Below are 15378 nucleotides of genomic sequence, written 5' to 3'. Positions count from 1 at the left end.
TATAAAGGAGACGCGCCCACCCCCCCCCCCCCCAAGTAGAAAATGAATTATGTGTAGCCCATCAGCATTACAGAGGGAACAAAAAGAACAGAGATTTGCCTCTTTTTCTGGTTACTAGCCCTGGACCTGTGACTAATTTCCCAGATAGTATTTCAGTTTCTCCTTCTGCAAAATGGCTATGTGATCTCATAAGGTGTGCTAGAAGCTTAGTTACCAATGTGTAACTGGATTTGGGATAGTAATATGAAGAGCACTGTGTACATGACTTTCATGCACTAAAAAGGACTGGAAAATAGGCTTTTCACAATTAATGACTTGTTTTGAGAGTTTAAAGGAGAGTTACGGTGTGTAGAGGTCCTTTGTCAACCATGTGTGCAAATAAGTATCAGGGTCTGGTAATCTGTGTTTTCTGGGCTGGTTCCACTGCTAAAGCCACGTGCCTGATCTTAACCTGTGCACAGAAGGAGAACCACACATTCAAGATGAAGCCTGTCATGCAAATCTCATAGCAGAAGGTCTCCATGCATAGGAATTGTCTGGAAGGATGCTATAGGAAATCAATTATGTTTTAGTATTAGGACAACACTGGGGACCAAAATATGGTAAAGAAGCACAGGGAAACAGTTATTGCTTGAAAACTCACTTTTTTCTTCTCTGTCTTTCCTTTAACCTGGAATGATAGATATCTACAACTGCAATCTTCAGAGCTGCAAAATAATTAAAAAAAAAGATTACAGAATACATAAGTAATCACTGTATTAGGCTAATTTTCAAGCCTTTATGTTCATGGTAGGCTGACATGGTCACTCTACTTTGCTGTTTTAAAAATCCTGTGGTAATTTTACAGGGCCATAAACTCACTAGAGGCTAACCGTCTGCAGATTATACATACTACCTGTAGAAGCTTTCTTTTGCTTAGTCCTTCCAGATACACTACTGCCTGTAAATATGAACCCGTGTAGATCCTGACAACACTTTCCCTCTTCCTTCTTGGACTGTTTTACTATTAGCACTTATTTGTTCCTTCATACATGCAATTGTTAAGTATTCCTCCTCCTGAAAAGCAAATTTATCAGATTTAAGGATCTGAGGTATCATCTTTGGACAAAGGCTTCTTTGCACAGAATGAGGAACTCCAAAAAAATAGACACAGTTCTGAACTGTGAAGATTCAGAATAGCCTTTGCTACAGTTCTTAAAAACATCTACAAAATTTTAGCTTGTTAACTTCTAAACTTATCTGTCTGCCAGAATAACAAAGAGAATAGTTCACAACAGTGAAGAAGCACAGGAAAAAGCCATGCTCATTAGAAATCATATCCTTTTCAAAATCAAATCTATGTGCAGCCTGGCTGATCCACTTGGAGATCCTTTAGCTTCTTTTTCCTGTAACCATTAGGTTAATAAACTTTTTTGGTAAGTCCTTGAAAGAAAAGATAAGGAGACTCCTATCACCTTCCCTTCCCTCATTTGGTTAACTAATGCAAAAATTCTAGGTCATTAAATAAGCATACAGTTGGCTGATTTCTTGGTTGGCTCTTTTTCCTTTACGTTAATCATTTCAATATGCTCTCGGAAGGAAGAGGCTTAAGACTTGACAGTGGATTTACAGTCTGTAGAGACAACATGCAGTTCTTTGAAACTAAGCAAAAGCACGTCCCCTTTCAGCCCACGGTGCTGTGTAAACAGGGGGCGGCCCAAGTGTGACAGAATCCAGAATCCACTCCTTTCTCTGTAGTTACAAAAAAAGAGCAAAACTGATACTGGCAGTTTATTGATTGCACCCTCCAATAAATAATTAATAAGGCAATTAAAAAAGAAGTGTGGTTATGTGTCTATTTTAAAATATGTATTTATATGTAAACACCAGGAAGCCCCTAGCCTCTAGGCAATTCATCTGTGCAGTCCTCTGGGTAATAAAATTTCTTATGAACAGGGACAGCTAAAGCCCAAAAGCTGTGTGTATTAGCTCAGGAGCCCACAGTTTTGAGTTACACTTGCTGATCCTGTATTAGCAAAAAAAAAATCTTCAATTTATACACAACTAATTTGATGTTAATCTAGGAGCAAAAGATTACATATGAAGATAGGAGGGGTGCTACAATAGTCTTGCTTCTTTTTGCAAATTTCTTGCAAAACCAGAGTGTTCAAGAATCATCATGTACTTTCATGAAGATGTATTTACGTCTCCTAATTTAAGAACAAGCACAGGTAGCAAATTCTCCTTCTTGCTTAAATGTGGGGACAAGAAATTGGGAAATGCAGCAAGTTAAACATGAATGAAATAGATTAGCAAGTGTTGGAATTGGTGCCAAGTTATGGAAAAAATTTTTGTATTTTTAAACCCTCTGCAAGCTAAGCTAACATGTTATTTTCTGGGGTTTGTGTGGGCAGAACTTAATAAGTACATGCAGAAATTGCATTGGGGAACCTCTATAAATATCACAAGTAATTATGCACCTATAACCATTGCATTTTGATGCTTTCACCTGAGTGCACAATATTCTGAAAGAAATTATGATCAACTGGGGAGGGGAAGGAACGTTCATGAGAACAAATGAAGGAAAAAAATGGAGCTTCTGCTTACAGAAAAATTAGTATTTGCTGCCACATGCACTTTTGGAGGGGCTTTTGTTTTTAATAGACATATTCACACAGGAACAGCCGATTACAAAATCTGGAATGCATGAATAACTCAGACTACTATACAGTTACATGCTGCATTGAAATGAGAAAAGAGATGCTGTACGAATGAAAATGATTTGCCTGTGCTTTTCCCCATGGATTATACTAGGGAGGCAGTTGTTTGTACTGGTAACCTGAGATAATCCAAGCTGACCGTGTTCAGAGTGTCCATTTTGGGAAATGATAAGGTTCTTTGAGATGGTCAGAGTTAGCTTTGAAGGATCCAGTGATAGGCAGAAATTCAAGGCTCCTTTCTTCATTCCAAAAAATCAAAATATTTTGGTTTCTCAAGACTGTGTCCAAAACAGTTTCTTTGCTTTTCATTCCCCTTCAGCCTCATTTGGTCTGCAAAAACTTTTTTGAACACTAATGAGTGAGACCTTTGTTTCATGCTAGCTAACCTGTTTGGCATGCAAGGCCCAAATAATGGGAAGAATGCAAACTAATCAAAGTAAACAGGCTGTGTATCCAGCGTGTGCCTTGGTTGGTACAAATTTAATGGCTACAATCCAAATTCATCCTCCCTAGAGGAAAGCAGGACCCTAGGCAAACAGAGTATCTGCCTTCAGAGCATGTCAGGAATTTCCACAAAAGAATAAACATCATGTAATATTTAGAAGGACATTGACTGCCTTGTATCTTATAAAATTAAATTTCACTACTGTACAGCCAGAGTTGCAGTCTATTTTCACTCACTTCTAAACTTGTGGTTTCTGCAATTACTTTCCAGTGTTAGAAGTAAAAACCATTTACATGAGGAGGAAAGGGGAGAAAAAGCCAGGAAAAAAGATAAATGACTAAGGTTATAATTCGGTCTGATGAAAACTTGTAATTCATGAAATATTCAAGCACTCTGGCCTGAATTAGATTTGTAACTAGTTGTTTCTTTTGATCTGTCCATTATGTTTTTGTTTAACTGCAATATATATTTGCATGCACTTATTATATTGCAAGTACTGAATAAAAATTAACAGTTCAAGAAGTTAATTGAAATATGAGAGATTTCATACAATTTCTACCATCTCACTAATATCAAGAAATGACTGAACAAGGTCTGTGACCTCCTGTGTGGTGGGAGGAGCTGGTGAGTCAGCAGGTACAGGTTTCTGTGTTCCTCATAAAAGGCTGCCTGGGAGTCTTTCCACTGTGTATTAAATTGCACTCTTCTTTCTTGTGGGAATACCGAGAACTTGTTTAGAGTGACACAGGAAAATTTAACAGGGAAAATGCAATGATATCAGGAAACAGAGGTCAAGCAGCTTAGATCTAGAACTTTTAACAAAATGATTTCTACAAAATTTTAAGAAAAGCAGAGCAATGTGGAGGAAAGGGAAGAAGGGGGAATTCTGTTCCAATGAAAGCATCAAATATTCCTGTGTTATGTGAAACCTAGACACTGCAGCACTGATCTGTGACTTGTGAAAACGAAAGGAAGAGAGACCATAGAAATTATTCTGGTCGGTGTGTTCTCAGGGTCTGGCTTGAGTAACTTTCAGAAAATGGAATATAAAAGTAATTTTCAAAAATTCATCTTGAACCCAGTGAGGTTTAATGTATGGCAGGAAAACAAACTGAGGATTTTTTCACAAACCTGATACTTAATCTATGCTGTAAGACCCCATTTGTGTTTCTCTGGGCTATAAAGTGTGTTAAAACCCTGTTTTGTATCTTTACCTTTTAAAAAAAAAAAAAGTTTGCTGTTTGGCCAGCAAAAATATGTCTTGAGCAGGTGTGGAAGACAGCCACAGGGCTGCTTTTCAAGGACATTTCTGTAAGATCTAGTGTAAGAAGTTTGCCAGTGGGCAAGGCTGGGGTAGAGAGGCAGGTTAGAGCCGCTGCCTGAAGTAGTGGGACAGGGACTCTTGGGAGAGATTACGAGAACCTGGGCCTCTGGGGCTGCCTCACAACCTCCTCTGCCTGTTAACTAGAAAGCACAAAGGTTTCTTAAATCATCCAAATGCCCGTCCCTGCCTTCAGATCCAAATGTTGAGCCATTTTCTACAGTATGAAATCCTACAATTAGGTTGCAAAATATTCTCAAGCAATCAAGCAAAATCAGCTTCTGAGATCTTTAAAACTGCAGGACAGGGAGGATGTGGCTCATTCCTTTTTTTGTATTAACTTGGAGAAGGGAAAGATCTAATTCCAAAGTTCTTTAGAAAATAATTCTTTCTCTCCCCAAGATGCCTCATGTAAAAGAAAAACAGCTGGCTAGACCCTGGGACTTCATTTTTTAGAGGCAGTCTCTCTCCCGTGGGCAGATCTAGGACAGCTGTGGGAAGGAAGATGCCAGAGTTCTTGAGCTTAAGAGATCAAAAATGTAGTTGGTCACGCTCCATAACCTCTGCCAAACAGTTTTCACAGGGCAAATGCCTGACATCCTATACTAAATACTGAAGACAACTGAAGAATGGACTAGAGAACATCCAATGAAATTATCAGGCAAAAGATATGACAGACAGAAGGAAGTATTTTTTCACACAACACGTAATTAAATTGTAGAACTCCTAACTCAATTGTGGAACTCACTGCTACAGGATGTTATGGGGGGCAAAAGTACAAATATATATAGTTCTAACAGTAGTTAGCTAAGTTCATGGAGGACAGGTCCTTTGGTCAAAATGGTCTGAACACAACTTATGGCTCAAGAAGTCTCTAAACTTACCACTGCAGGAAATGTGGAAGATATGCCAGGAAAAGTGTCTGCCTATACTTGCCTTTTCTTACATTCTTCTCCTGTGCATCTCCTATGGGGTACTAACAGGACACTGAGCTAGACAGACCGCGGCATCTGGCCCTGCATAGCTTTATGATACTCTAAAGAGATGAGGAAAGCTGATTTTTGCATTCACATTGATAACTTAAACAGGAGGCTGGTAAGAGATACCTTAAATGGCTGAACTGTGCAGTGGAAGACAGGTGTGAGGGGTATGGAAGACAGTGCTGGTAAACCAGCTTGAATGAATATTAAGCTATCAATTAATGAACAGAGCTAGGAGATTATTTTGCTTTTTCAGTTTACCAGGACTCAGAATAGGACATGGAAGCAAGAAAATGTATCTTTTAATAGTAATAAAAAGAAACAGTAGAGAGATGGCATGATGAATATGTGGCATGTCCGCAAGCCAGTCCCCTTTTCAATAAACATTAAAAGGGGAGAGAGACTGACATACGATTCTCATAACCTTTTTTGAGCCGAGGGAGTTTGCATTCCTTAAAGCTCTGTGTACACTGCTAAATTTCAAACTGATTTTTTAAGTTGGGAGAGACTGTCTGTACATAACAGGATTTGTCTGTCAACAAGGAATGCTAAGGCTTTAGCTTAGATCTGCCTGACATACATGGGAGAATTCTGAAGCATAAACACAGTACTTTTAAACGCTCTATGTACTTACAAATGTGGGGAAAAGTATGATCCTCTCTGTGGATTAAAATATCATTTTCATAACTCCTGTTATTGGTATTATTAAGGCAGCTACGTTCGCAGAAACTCAGTAGCAGCAATTGGACTCATACAACAACTGTCCTCTTTGCAACAAAAAAGTTGTCACATACAGCTAATGATACCATAACTCAGTGTCCGTTTTAATGCATGAAAACCCACACAACTTCAAGAGTAGAACAGTTTCAATGAGTTGCACATAGTCTTAAGCTATGTAACTCCTTGCTGCCTGCATTAATACCTATCCTGATATCAGATTTCCTGAACTAACAGAGGTTAGAATAAGTGACAGATCTTCTAAGAAACTAGATATAGTAGGGGAAAGGGGTATTAGCAACGGAGAAGAAAGTGTTCCTCTGTCTGAATCAGAACAAAAGTTGTGCCTTGCTATGATGCTCTCAGACGTTATGTAGATGAAAACAATATCTTTCAGCAGGGGAGGGGAAGTAATATCAAGGCGTTGATGTTTCTGTTTTTTAATAGGCCTGTAGATCTGTTTATTCAGACACTGATGTACTGCTAGCTGCTTCCAGACAAATTGCTACCTCAGATAATTTGCTTCTACTTAGCTGAACCTTCTCTACTTAGCTGAACTTTCTCTACTTAGCTGAACTTTCTCTACAGTTTATACTGGATAAAACATCATTTGTGTCTTTCCTAAAGAGATGCCTGCTACTGGTGGAGACTGTTCGATTTCAGTCATGTTCTGCTTTACAACTGGCTACATTTCAGCAGTGAGTGAAGTGCATTATTCTATATATAAGTACCATTTGTCCGTTAGCTGATTAAGAGCTTTTGGAAGAGATTTGAAAGTGAGGCCTATAGAAATGCCAGTGTTTAAATCCCAGCACACAGAAGTGAGATAATTAAAAATGTATGTTCACTTTTAAAAAAGTGTGTAGAGAAAAAGAGACCCAATGAAATGCTCTGCAGGCACTCTGAAACATTGTTTTCAGACAATGTACAAAAATATGGGACTTACCATGCAAAATGTCTGAATCATCTTCTACAAAATCAATATCTCTCAAATCCCATTCAGCATAGTTGTCAAACTCCTGTTCAGAGGTGATTAATAAATTGTCACTAACTGGCACTAAAAAATTGGTATCAAGTTTCAGTACACATAGAAGTACGGAAAACAGAGATATTTACTCATACGCAGTTGTACAAGGTTCCATCCTTGAGCAACATACATCACAGGGGAGTTTTAACTAAGAATGTATAATATGCACCCCCATGGCTGGAACTGGAACAGGATGCTGTGATAGGATAATGAGAATCAATCAGGTAATCTCCATGACTCCCACCCTGTGGTGGAAATTCCACTCAAATGTACAAAAACAACAAGCCCCTATACGGCTGAATTCATTACTTCATGTACAGGAGCTTGTTTTGCCACAGGAATTGGGGCCCCGGGCCCATGGCTAAAAACACTGAAAACAATGCAGGTCTTTCAAGTGATCTTTGGATCAGGCTCCTGTGTGCTTCTCCGAGGCAAATGAAATAGAAGCGTGCTGAAGCTGACCCCTTTTGCTGAGCATCTAATTCACCAACATCCAGTCCGCTTACGTAAGAGCCATTCATGGCTGGACATCTGGTGGTAGCAGCATGCTGTACAGCCCGTCCAGACACAGCCACTGACTCACAGATCGCCTGCTAGCAGCTTCGTGGGCCTGCAGCGCCTCCTCTCTAATTAAATCCTTGGTTTAATCACCCCGTCCTGTCCTCTCGTCTCATGTTTTTTCTATAAAGACCTATAGGCAGGGGCAAACAAGCGTGCGTTTGCTGACCTTGTGTTCAGTAGCAGATTTAAAATAATGGGAGAAGAGAGAGTCTTACCTCAACGAAGTCAGCTCTCGCTGGCATGTACCCAGCCATATCCCTGGAGAGCAAGGAATCAAAAGTAGGCCGTGGGGGATCATCAGCAGCTGAAAAAATAAAGGTTTTTAGTTGTTGTGTAGGGCTTGGGGCCTTTTTTTAACAGAAAACAATCTGTAAATAGGTGTTTCTTTTGCAGGAAAAGTGGGAATAATTAGTTGAAGAAAAACACCCTGATTGGGCTTTTATTCAGCGTTATATTCAGAAAAGACTGAGTTCATCCACAGAAAAATGCAGTAATTTGAGATCTTCATAGTATTCTCAAAAGTAGGTAATAAATAGGTTATAAAATGTAAACTCTACATTTCAGAGCTCAGCATCCCCCCGGTAAACCTCTGCAGATCACTCCGACTCAGCGTGCAGGTTCTTTTAGTTAATAGCAACAGGGGTGTTAAATCTGCCATCTTCTGGGTGCCATTTACAGAGAGCTGCAATTAAAGCTATACAACTCTGAATTTTTACAGCGCTTCCCAACTGAGGAGCTCAGTGTTTTACAGACAATAATGGACCAAGGCTCACAACACACTTGTGAAGGAGCTAAGCGTTATAAGTCCCATGCTACAGATAAAGCAAGCTGAGGCACAGAGAATTTGTCTTGGCCCAGGTCACATAAAAAAATCAATGACAGCCAGGGACAGAACCAAAATTGTCCAGTTCCTACTGCTTTAGCTCTAACCACTTTATTGTGAAATTTAAACCTCCAGATACCAAGAAATCTTTTTACCTAGCCATTCTGGGGAGCTTTGTAATGGAACAGCTGCTAGACTGGGGGAATTCTAAAGATGTTAAATTTAAGGAAAACTGAAAATTTGTTAAATTGCTGAAATTTAACATACACTTTTTAAAAGGTAGTTTTAAAGAGAGAGGTGTGAAATCAGCATAGTTTAAAGGGAATGATTTTATGACAAGTCACATCAGCAGTTAGGCCCAGTACACAGCAGATAATCAGGTGAAATGTTTTAAAGGTAGAAATCCCTTCTCAGTTAACATTGCTATGCAGGGTCTGGACAAGACACGTAACCGCCCCAGCATCAGGGTGAGAACTCACACTGGTATTTGCCACGAAGGACACGCTGTTACGCTTCACTGTGCCACATGTGAAGTAGCTTTGAGGTAGCTTGTCCTTTAAATAAATACGCACATCCAGCCTTTTGCTGTGGTGATGTCTGTGAGTGACCATTTCCACTGGCTGCGCAGGAACTTCTGGTTTTGAGAACCCGATGTTTGTTTCAGACCACTCTGTTCCCTCCCTCTTCCCACTGAACTGGCAGTCTGGTTTATTTGATACACCGACGATTTAATACAGTGTGAAGAAAACCCTACTACTAACATTATTCAAGTTAGCCATCAGAACAAGCTCTCCTTTTCGGAATGAAAGCAAACTGCATGTGTGGTGCATGGCTTTCTCCACAGGCTGCTCATTCCAGTTTTGGAAGAGCAGAGATCTTGCGGGGAAGCTCCCTGCACGTGCTAGCGGGCAGGGGATACTCACGGTGGAAAGGAATGGCTGTTTCGTTGTGCTGCGCCTCCTCCGCCTGCTTCAGGTTCAGTAATGTAGATGCAAACAAGGGATTGTTGATAAAGTGTTTCATATAATGTTTCTCACACTCCTCCTTGGATTTTGTACACATCTGGTTGGCTACATCCTGCCTAAAGTGGGGAGAGGGGGAGGTTTAATAAGAAGAAGACAGAAATGTTAAGGGTGTTTTTCTTTCTCTGGTGGGAAAAGATCGTTTTGGACAAGAGATTGATCGCATTGTGTGCAGAGAACTGATCTGTGATGATGTCTGAATTCACATTTTGTGTACTAACACTGAGCCAGTACTTACACCTTTGATACAGTGCTAGGGAGCACTTTTTTGGTGGTCATGAGTAATGCAATTCACTGTCTTCACATGAGAAATTCCCTGGCTGATGGAGTGTACCGAATCTTTTATATGCTTGAAATTTAGTATTGTTATTTGAGAGCTTTTTATACATTTTACTAACTCCAGGTAATGGTAAATTCTAAGTCCGGAATTGCATTCTGCTTCTCAGGTTTCTCTTGCAATTTTAACGGGACAGTGGTTTCCCCTTTCGTGTAGTGATGTTAAACAGGTTTTTTTGAAACACCAAAATGGTTGTACAAAATACATTCTAGAAATCTTTGCCAAACTTTCTTGGAAAAGTGGTTGACTAGAAACACGAAGTATTTTGTCTTAATAAAATGGCTGTGTAAGTTGAGGACTTTAAAACAAACAAAAAAATCCACCAGCAGCAATCATTTTAATTTCTGTTAAACTAAAAACTGGATGCAAGGGATTCCAGGAAGAAAAATCAGTTTTTCCTTTATTTGGCAAAGGCTGAAAAAAGCCAAGTGTTTAAGGAAAAAATTAAGATTACTTGTATTGCTAAGTAGGGCAAAGTGTACTAGACAGCATACTTGCAGAACATAACTGCAAACAGTTTTCAGTCTTAATTATGACAGCAGTGTACACCTAAGAACTCACAGTTCTGTTTCAGTGAAGTCTGGAGTTCTATACTTTTAATACAGCTATTTTTTCATGAAGGAGAGGAGAGGTAACTCATGACTACAGATCTCCTTTATTTACAAATGCATAAAAATCCTATAGCAACTACAGAAATTAACTTAACAGAACATAACATAAAAATATTAAATATTTCCACTGCTCTATCCTAAATATGACAGAGAAGCAGGAAAACTCCAAAAATAACAATACCTAGCTAGTCAACTGTAAGCAAACCGAAACCACACAAACAAATTCTGTAGTTGGTTTTTACATAGGAGTAAATTGAGGCACAGAACACCTTGTGCAATAGTTGAGCTCCTTCAAAACTAGTGACTTTAATGCAAACTGAGGGAACTTTGTACTTCACTGGAGGTCCCCTGCATCCCGCAAGAAGCCTTCAACAATTTCCTCGTATATCTAACAGCAGATTTGAAAACAGAATCTGCTACCCCAGTCTTCCACTTCAGCTGCTAAATTAGTGTCTCACCCACAGTAAGTCACTGAACATTCAGTGCGCACTGATGTATTCAACACTAAGATCCAGTGAAATGAAAAGAAAAACCACCCATCATTCACTGAAGCTGGCTGATCTACTAAATTCTCACCAGTTTCCAAATCCACAGTCCATCACAGCTTCTAGGAGAGCCATTTCCTCTTGAGCTGTCCAGTTAGGATCCAAAACAGGGAAATCAGAAGTCTAGAGAAGAAAAAAGCAAATCAAACTGCTGTGATCCTCTGTTATAATCCACCACATGAAAAGCAAAGAAGTTCTAAACTACACGGCACCATAGTATATAATACTGGTAGTTTTAAATTTTTACTGTGTCCCATGAAACCTGATCAAATAATCGTTGAATTATTTAGGCCATTGGGTCATCAACTACAGTAAAAACTAGTTTGTTGCTACAGATCTTCTAAATATACTGTTACATGTTTTATCTACCAGCTGTAATTCAACAATATTATACTATGAAACACAATAAAAATTACTGAAGACTTTTAAAATGATTTATTTGGGGGAAGAAAAAGAATACAGAAGCAGAAGTCGATTAATTTGGTTAAAGAATTGGAAGTCTAGTAGGATGCACTGTGCTACCTAGGCACAATAAAAAAATGTAGCTTTAAATGTCTCCACTATTCCATTATGTGGAAGACACACCCTATTCCATTCCAATATCCAGATGGATATTTTTCTTTGCTCTCAAGGAGACTTTTTCTTTTTTTAATAGTTCTAAGCCTCTGAATCAAAGAATTGTATCACTTAACTTTCCAGTGTAGCATTAGTAAGCAAGGGTCTAACTCCTGGGAAGTTATGAAAGCTCAGCATTGAGTAGGTGTTATCTAAAAGGAATATTTACCATTATCTCGTAAGTATGATCACTTTGATGTTTCTTGTATTCAAATCCTCGTGTGAAACACTGTAGAACAAAAGATTAGCATTATGTTAGTCCCTTACTTCTTCCCTGAAAACAGTTTAACTGGTCCCTTTTTTCCTTGTATTCTCTAACCACTCAGTATCCAAAACTGACCACCTGATATGCTGAAAAAGATATTTGATTTTTCTGATTTCATTTTAGGAAAACCATAAAACGATAGAAAAATCTTTGTTAAAATTGTGTTAAATCTGTCTTTGTATCTTACTTGTCTTTTGCACCAAGACATAACTCCTGTGAATCAACAGAGACATACTTTTTTGTTAAGTATTTATGGCAAAGTTAGGCCAGTGAAAGAAGTTTCGTGGCATGTTTTAAAGTGGATCATTCCAGGAAGAAAGCACAAAGCATTTCCTAAGTATTGAAAACACAGGTTCCCTTTCATCATGTTTAAAAAGCACCAGCATGGTTTGCAGCCATTTTCAACAGTTAAATTTATGGGTTTTTCAGTACAGGTAAATGAACAAAAATATACAAAATATGGGTTTGTGTATTTTGTACATATCTGAGCACAAGGCTAAGCTCCTTTTTCAGTTTTGGAGGTTATTGCCATTTTTTAATCATAAATAATGCAAACTTATTTATTTAATAATTAAAACTAGCACTACTTTCTGTGGTTATCAGATCACACACATAGTTTTTAAAGAACTGTATCTGGTCACAAACAATTATTGTCAATATTGCAAACTTTCCCCAAATTTTCTTTTCCATTTGGCAGGAAAAAACCAACATGTGGTGACAGGGAAAGGGTGTTTCTTGATGGCTTTTCTTCTCCATGCCATAAGAAATGGCAGAAATGATACCTCTCTAGACATGCAGCAGCATGCTCCGTTACACAGTCAGGCTGACTGCATGTCTTTAGGTAGCTTTGGCTGCCTTCACAAAGATCTCCTTCAGCTGCTCCTGCCTCAGTTCTTCAGCCTCCAACATTTTCTTTGTCATTTTCCCTGTCCCTGAGCAAATAAGTGTGTTGATACAAGTTTACAGAGACCAGTTATTAATGTGTTTATGGAACAGCTTGGCACCGGACAGGCCTTTGATGACTTTCTCAAAGAAATTAATGCCTTTGCTTTTATCCTTGCACTCACCTGCAAACACAGGAGGAAGGGAGGAGGCCCACACTCAGCACACTTAACGTAGGGCTCTGTGAGGTACGAAGAGCAACCTCGGCATGGAGGCTTATCAAAAGGGTCATCTGTGAAGCCAAAAGCAAATCTCATGCAACGCAAACAAGGCACTGGTTTTGCAACCACCTAAATTCACTTGTGCCCAGTAATTTTAAGTGAACTCAACTGTATATAACCTCTTTCCTACTGCAGCTTCTCCAAATAGCTGTGAAAAGTTCCTTGTTCAGCTAGAGTTGTGAGAGAGATGTTGGCACTGCATCTCCAATAGAACCAATACACTGAGGGCTAAACCTAAACTTGTGCAACAGAGTCAAAGGAAAATCTGTGTAGCAGCCTCCTGGCACAACTCAGCAAGCTGCACTAGCTGGTTGATTTGATCCAGTGCCCACGCTCATCTTCTGCATCGAAGACCAGACCCAAGGCCTTATTTGTGGAGAATGCTGCACAGACAGCTGCAGTCTCCCATCCATCTACCTCAAGGCAGACTCATAAAGCATACTGCTGTGGTTTCAAAGGCATCAACAAGATCGTTCTGTAACCCGTCCAAACCTCAGACTCTGCTCAGATTGCTGAACGAGGAATGAAACACTGCTCTGCAAGTTTTTCTTTTTTGTTCATTGCAAAGTAGTCAAAATAAATAGACTGTCAAGTTACATGCTGCATTTTTTCCAAGAAAATGGATTTGAACTAGCCCAACTATAAAAAGTAGATAGAAAAAAAGACCTGAATTCCCACTGCATCATTCATGTACTCATGCTCTTGAGAATTTGATCAAAGAAGTGACCCTGTGGACCAAATATTGCTAATTTTCCATCTCTCTCCCCCAGATGGCTGCTAATGTCTTTAAACAATGGCAAACACTTCCCAAATGTCATCTTATGGTACTTACTACTGAAGGAGGCCAGACGCTCCATTCCTTTCCCTTGGCAGTGTTCTTGCTCCTCTGAGTAAAATTTGTCTTGCCTAAAAGCCCGTAGTGTAAGCCTTGCCCCAACCAGTACGTCCAAAACCGGTATTCTCTCCCTGCAGACGTCTCTCACGCAGCCCTCACAGATAAGATCCTCCCAGAGCGTCCTGAACACAAAAGCAAAAGGGCTGTCAGCAGTCTTTGTAACAGAGAACATTTGACATGGCTGAGAGTCTGTTTTCTGTGTATGAGAAGAAATCAAATGCAGAGAGGTGGCATACAGTGTAAGAAGAGATGAGAAGTGATGGGAATATAAGCCAATTCTGAACTGAGGCTTTCAGTGCAAATGTATGTGCTGAGCAATGCAAGAAAGTGTTTTGCACCTCCAAGAAGCACTGGAAGAGAACGAACAGGTTAGAGGTGGCATGGACACAGCAGTGCAAAAATCTACCACACTCATGTCAGCGTTGACTGTGTAGCAGCTCCCATGAACAGGCCTGATTCCCCAGCACCTGTACAGTGAGGTTCTACACCACTGTCCACCATCAGGGAATTGAGTTGCTTTCCATTGCAGGACCTCTAACATGTCTCACTTTTACACGGTATTTTTGCTGGGAACGGCTCAGGCTTCTCGCTTACTGAAAATCACATTTCTCTTTCTGCACATGAGCAGCACATGAGGAGACATGGTCCTGCATGCAGGGACACCATTGAAGCTGTGCACCCCCCCCCCCCCCCGCAGACGGCAGCTGCTTCAACCCAGGCTACACATCCCTGCACGTCTGCTTGGATCCTCAGAGAACCAAGAGCAACTTCCAGGCTGGGCTTTTTACCCCGTGGCCCTAAGTGACGCCGCACAGCCACCTCTGGGCACTCACTTCACTCTCTGAATTGCAAACCGCTCTAGCCCCGTCTACAGGGCTGCCTGAACCTGTGCACCACTGACCCGCCGGTGCACTGCCAGCACCAAAGGACGTTCCTGCAACAGCCCTGTGCACTCCTCCAAACTCCACTCCCCCACATCCCACTCCCCATATCCCACTCCCCCATATCCCCAATCCCCATAACTCCAATCCCACATATCCCACTCCCCCAAACCCCACTCCCCATATCCCCAGTCCCCACATCCCCAATCCCCCATCCTACTCTCCCACTCTCCCATATCCCACTCTCCCATATCCCACTCCCCCATATCCCATATCCCACTCCCCAAACTCCACTCTCCCAAATCCCATATCCCTCTCCCCCATATCCCACTCCCCCGCATCCCGCATCCCACTCCCCCATATCCCATAGCCCACATCCCACTCTCCCCTATCCCAGGCCCCGTCCAGCCCTGGCGGACCCTTCTTCCCCACCACCGCCAGGCGGCGCCCTCCGCCCCGCCCGGCCCCGCC

At 40.6% G+C, this 15378-nt stretch overlaps 1 protein-coding gene across 1 annotated transcript in view; it reads right to left on the bottom strand.

Annotated features, from left to right (window-relative positions):
• TADA2A (transcriptional adaptor 2A) overlaps positions 1-14246 on the bottom strand; it is a 24720-nt gene extending 10474 nt beyond the window's left edge. Inside the window, exons 1-8 of the mRNA XM_010573813.1 lie at positions 13964-14246; positions 13036-13142; positions 11873-11932; positions 11120-11211; positions 9497-9654; positions 7966-8054; positions 7109-7181; positions 644-707 (exon numbers count right to left, since the gene is read on the bottom strand). Coding sequence (XP_010572115.1) covers positions 644-707; positions 7109-7181; positions 7966-8054; positions 9497-9654; positions 11120-11211; positions 11873-11932; positions 13036-13142; positions 13964-14198 — 878 coding nt within the window. The 5' untranslated portion in view covers positions 14199-14246. The remainder of the gene's footprint in view (positions 1-643; positions 708-7108; positions 7182-7965; positions 8055-9496; positions 9655-11119; positions 11212-11872; positions 11933-13035; positions 13143-13963) is intronic.
• Positions 14247-15378: the final 1132 nt, after the last annotated feature.

This window comes from Haliaeetus leucocephalus, unplaced genomic scaffold (genome assembly GCF_000737465.1).
Source record: "Haliaeetus leucocephalus isolate CR32 unplaced genomic scaffold, Haliaeetus_leucocephalus-4.0 Scaffold395, whole genome shotgun sequence".
Lineage (NCBI taxonomy): Eukaryota > Metazoa > Chordata > Aves > Accipitriformes > Accipitridae > Haliaeetus > Haliaeetus leucocephalus.
This window is presented reverse-complemented; position numbering and strand designations above follow the sequence as displayed.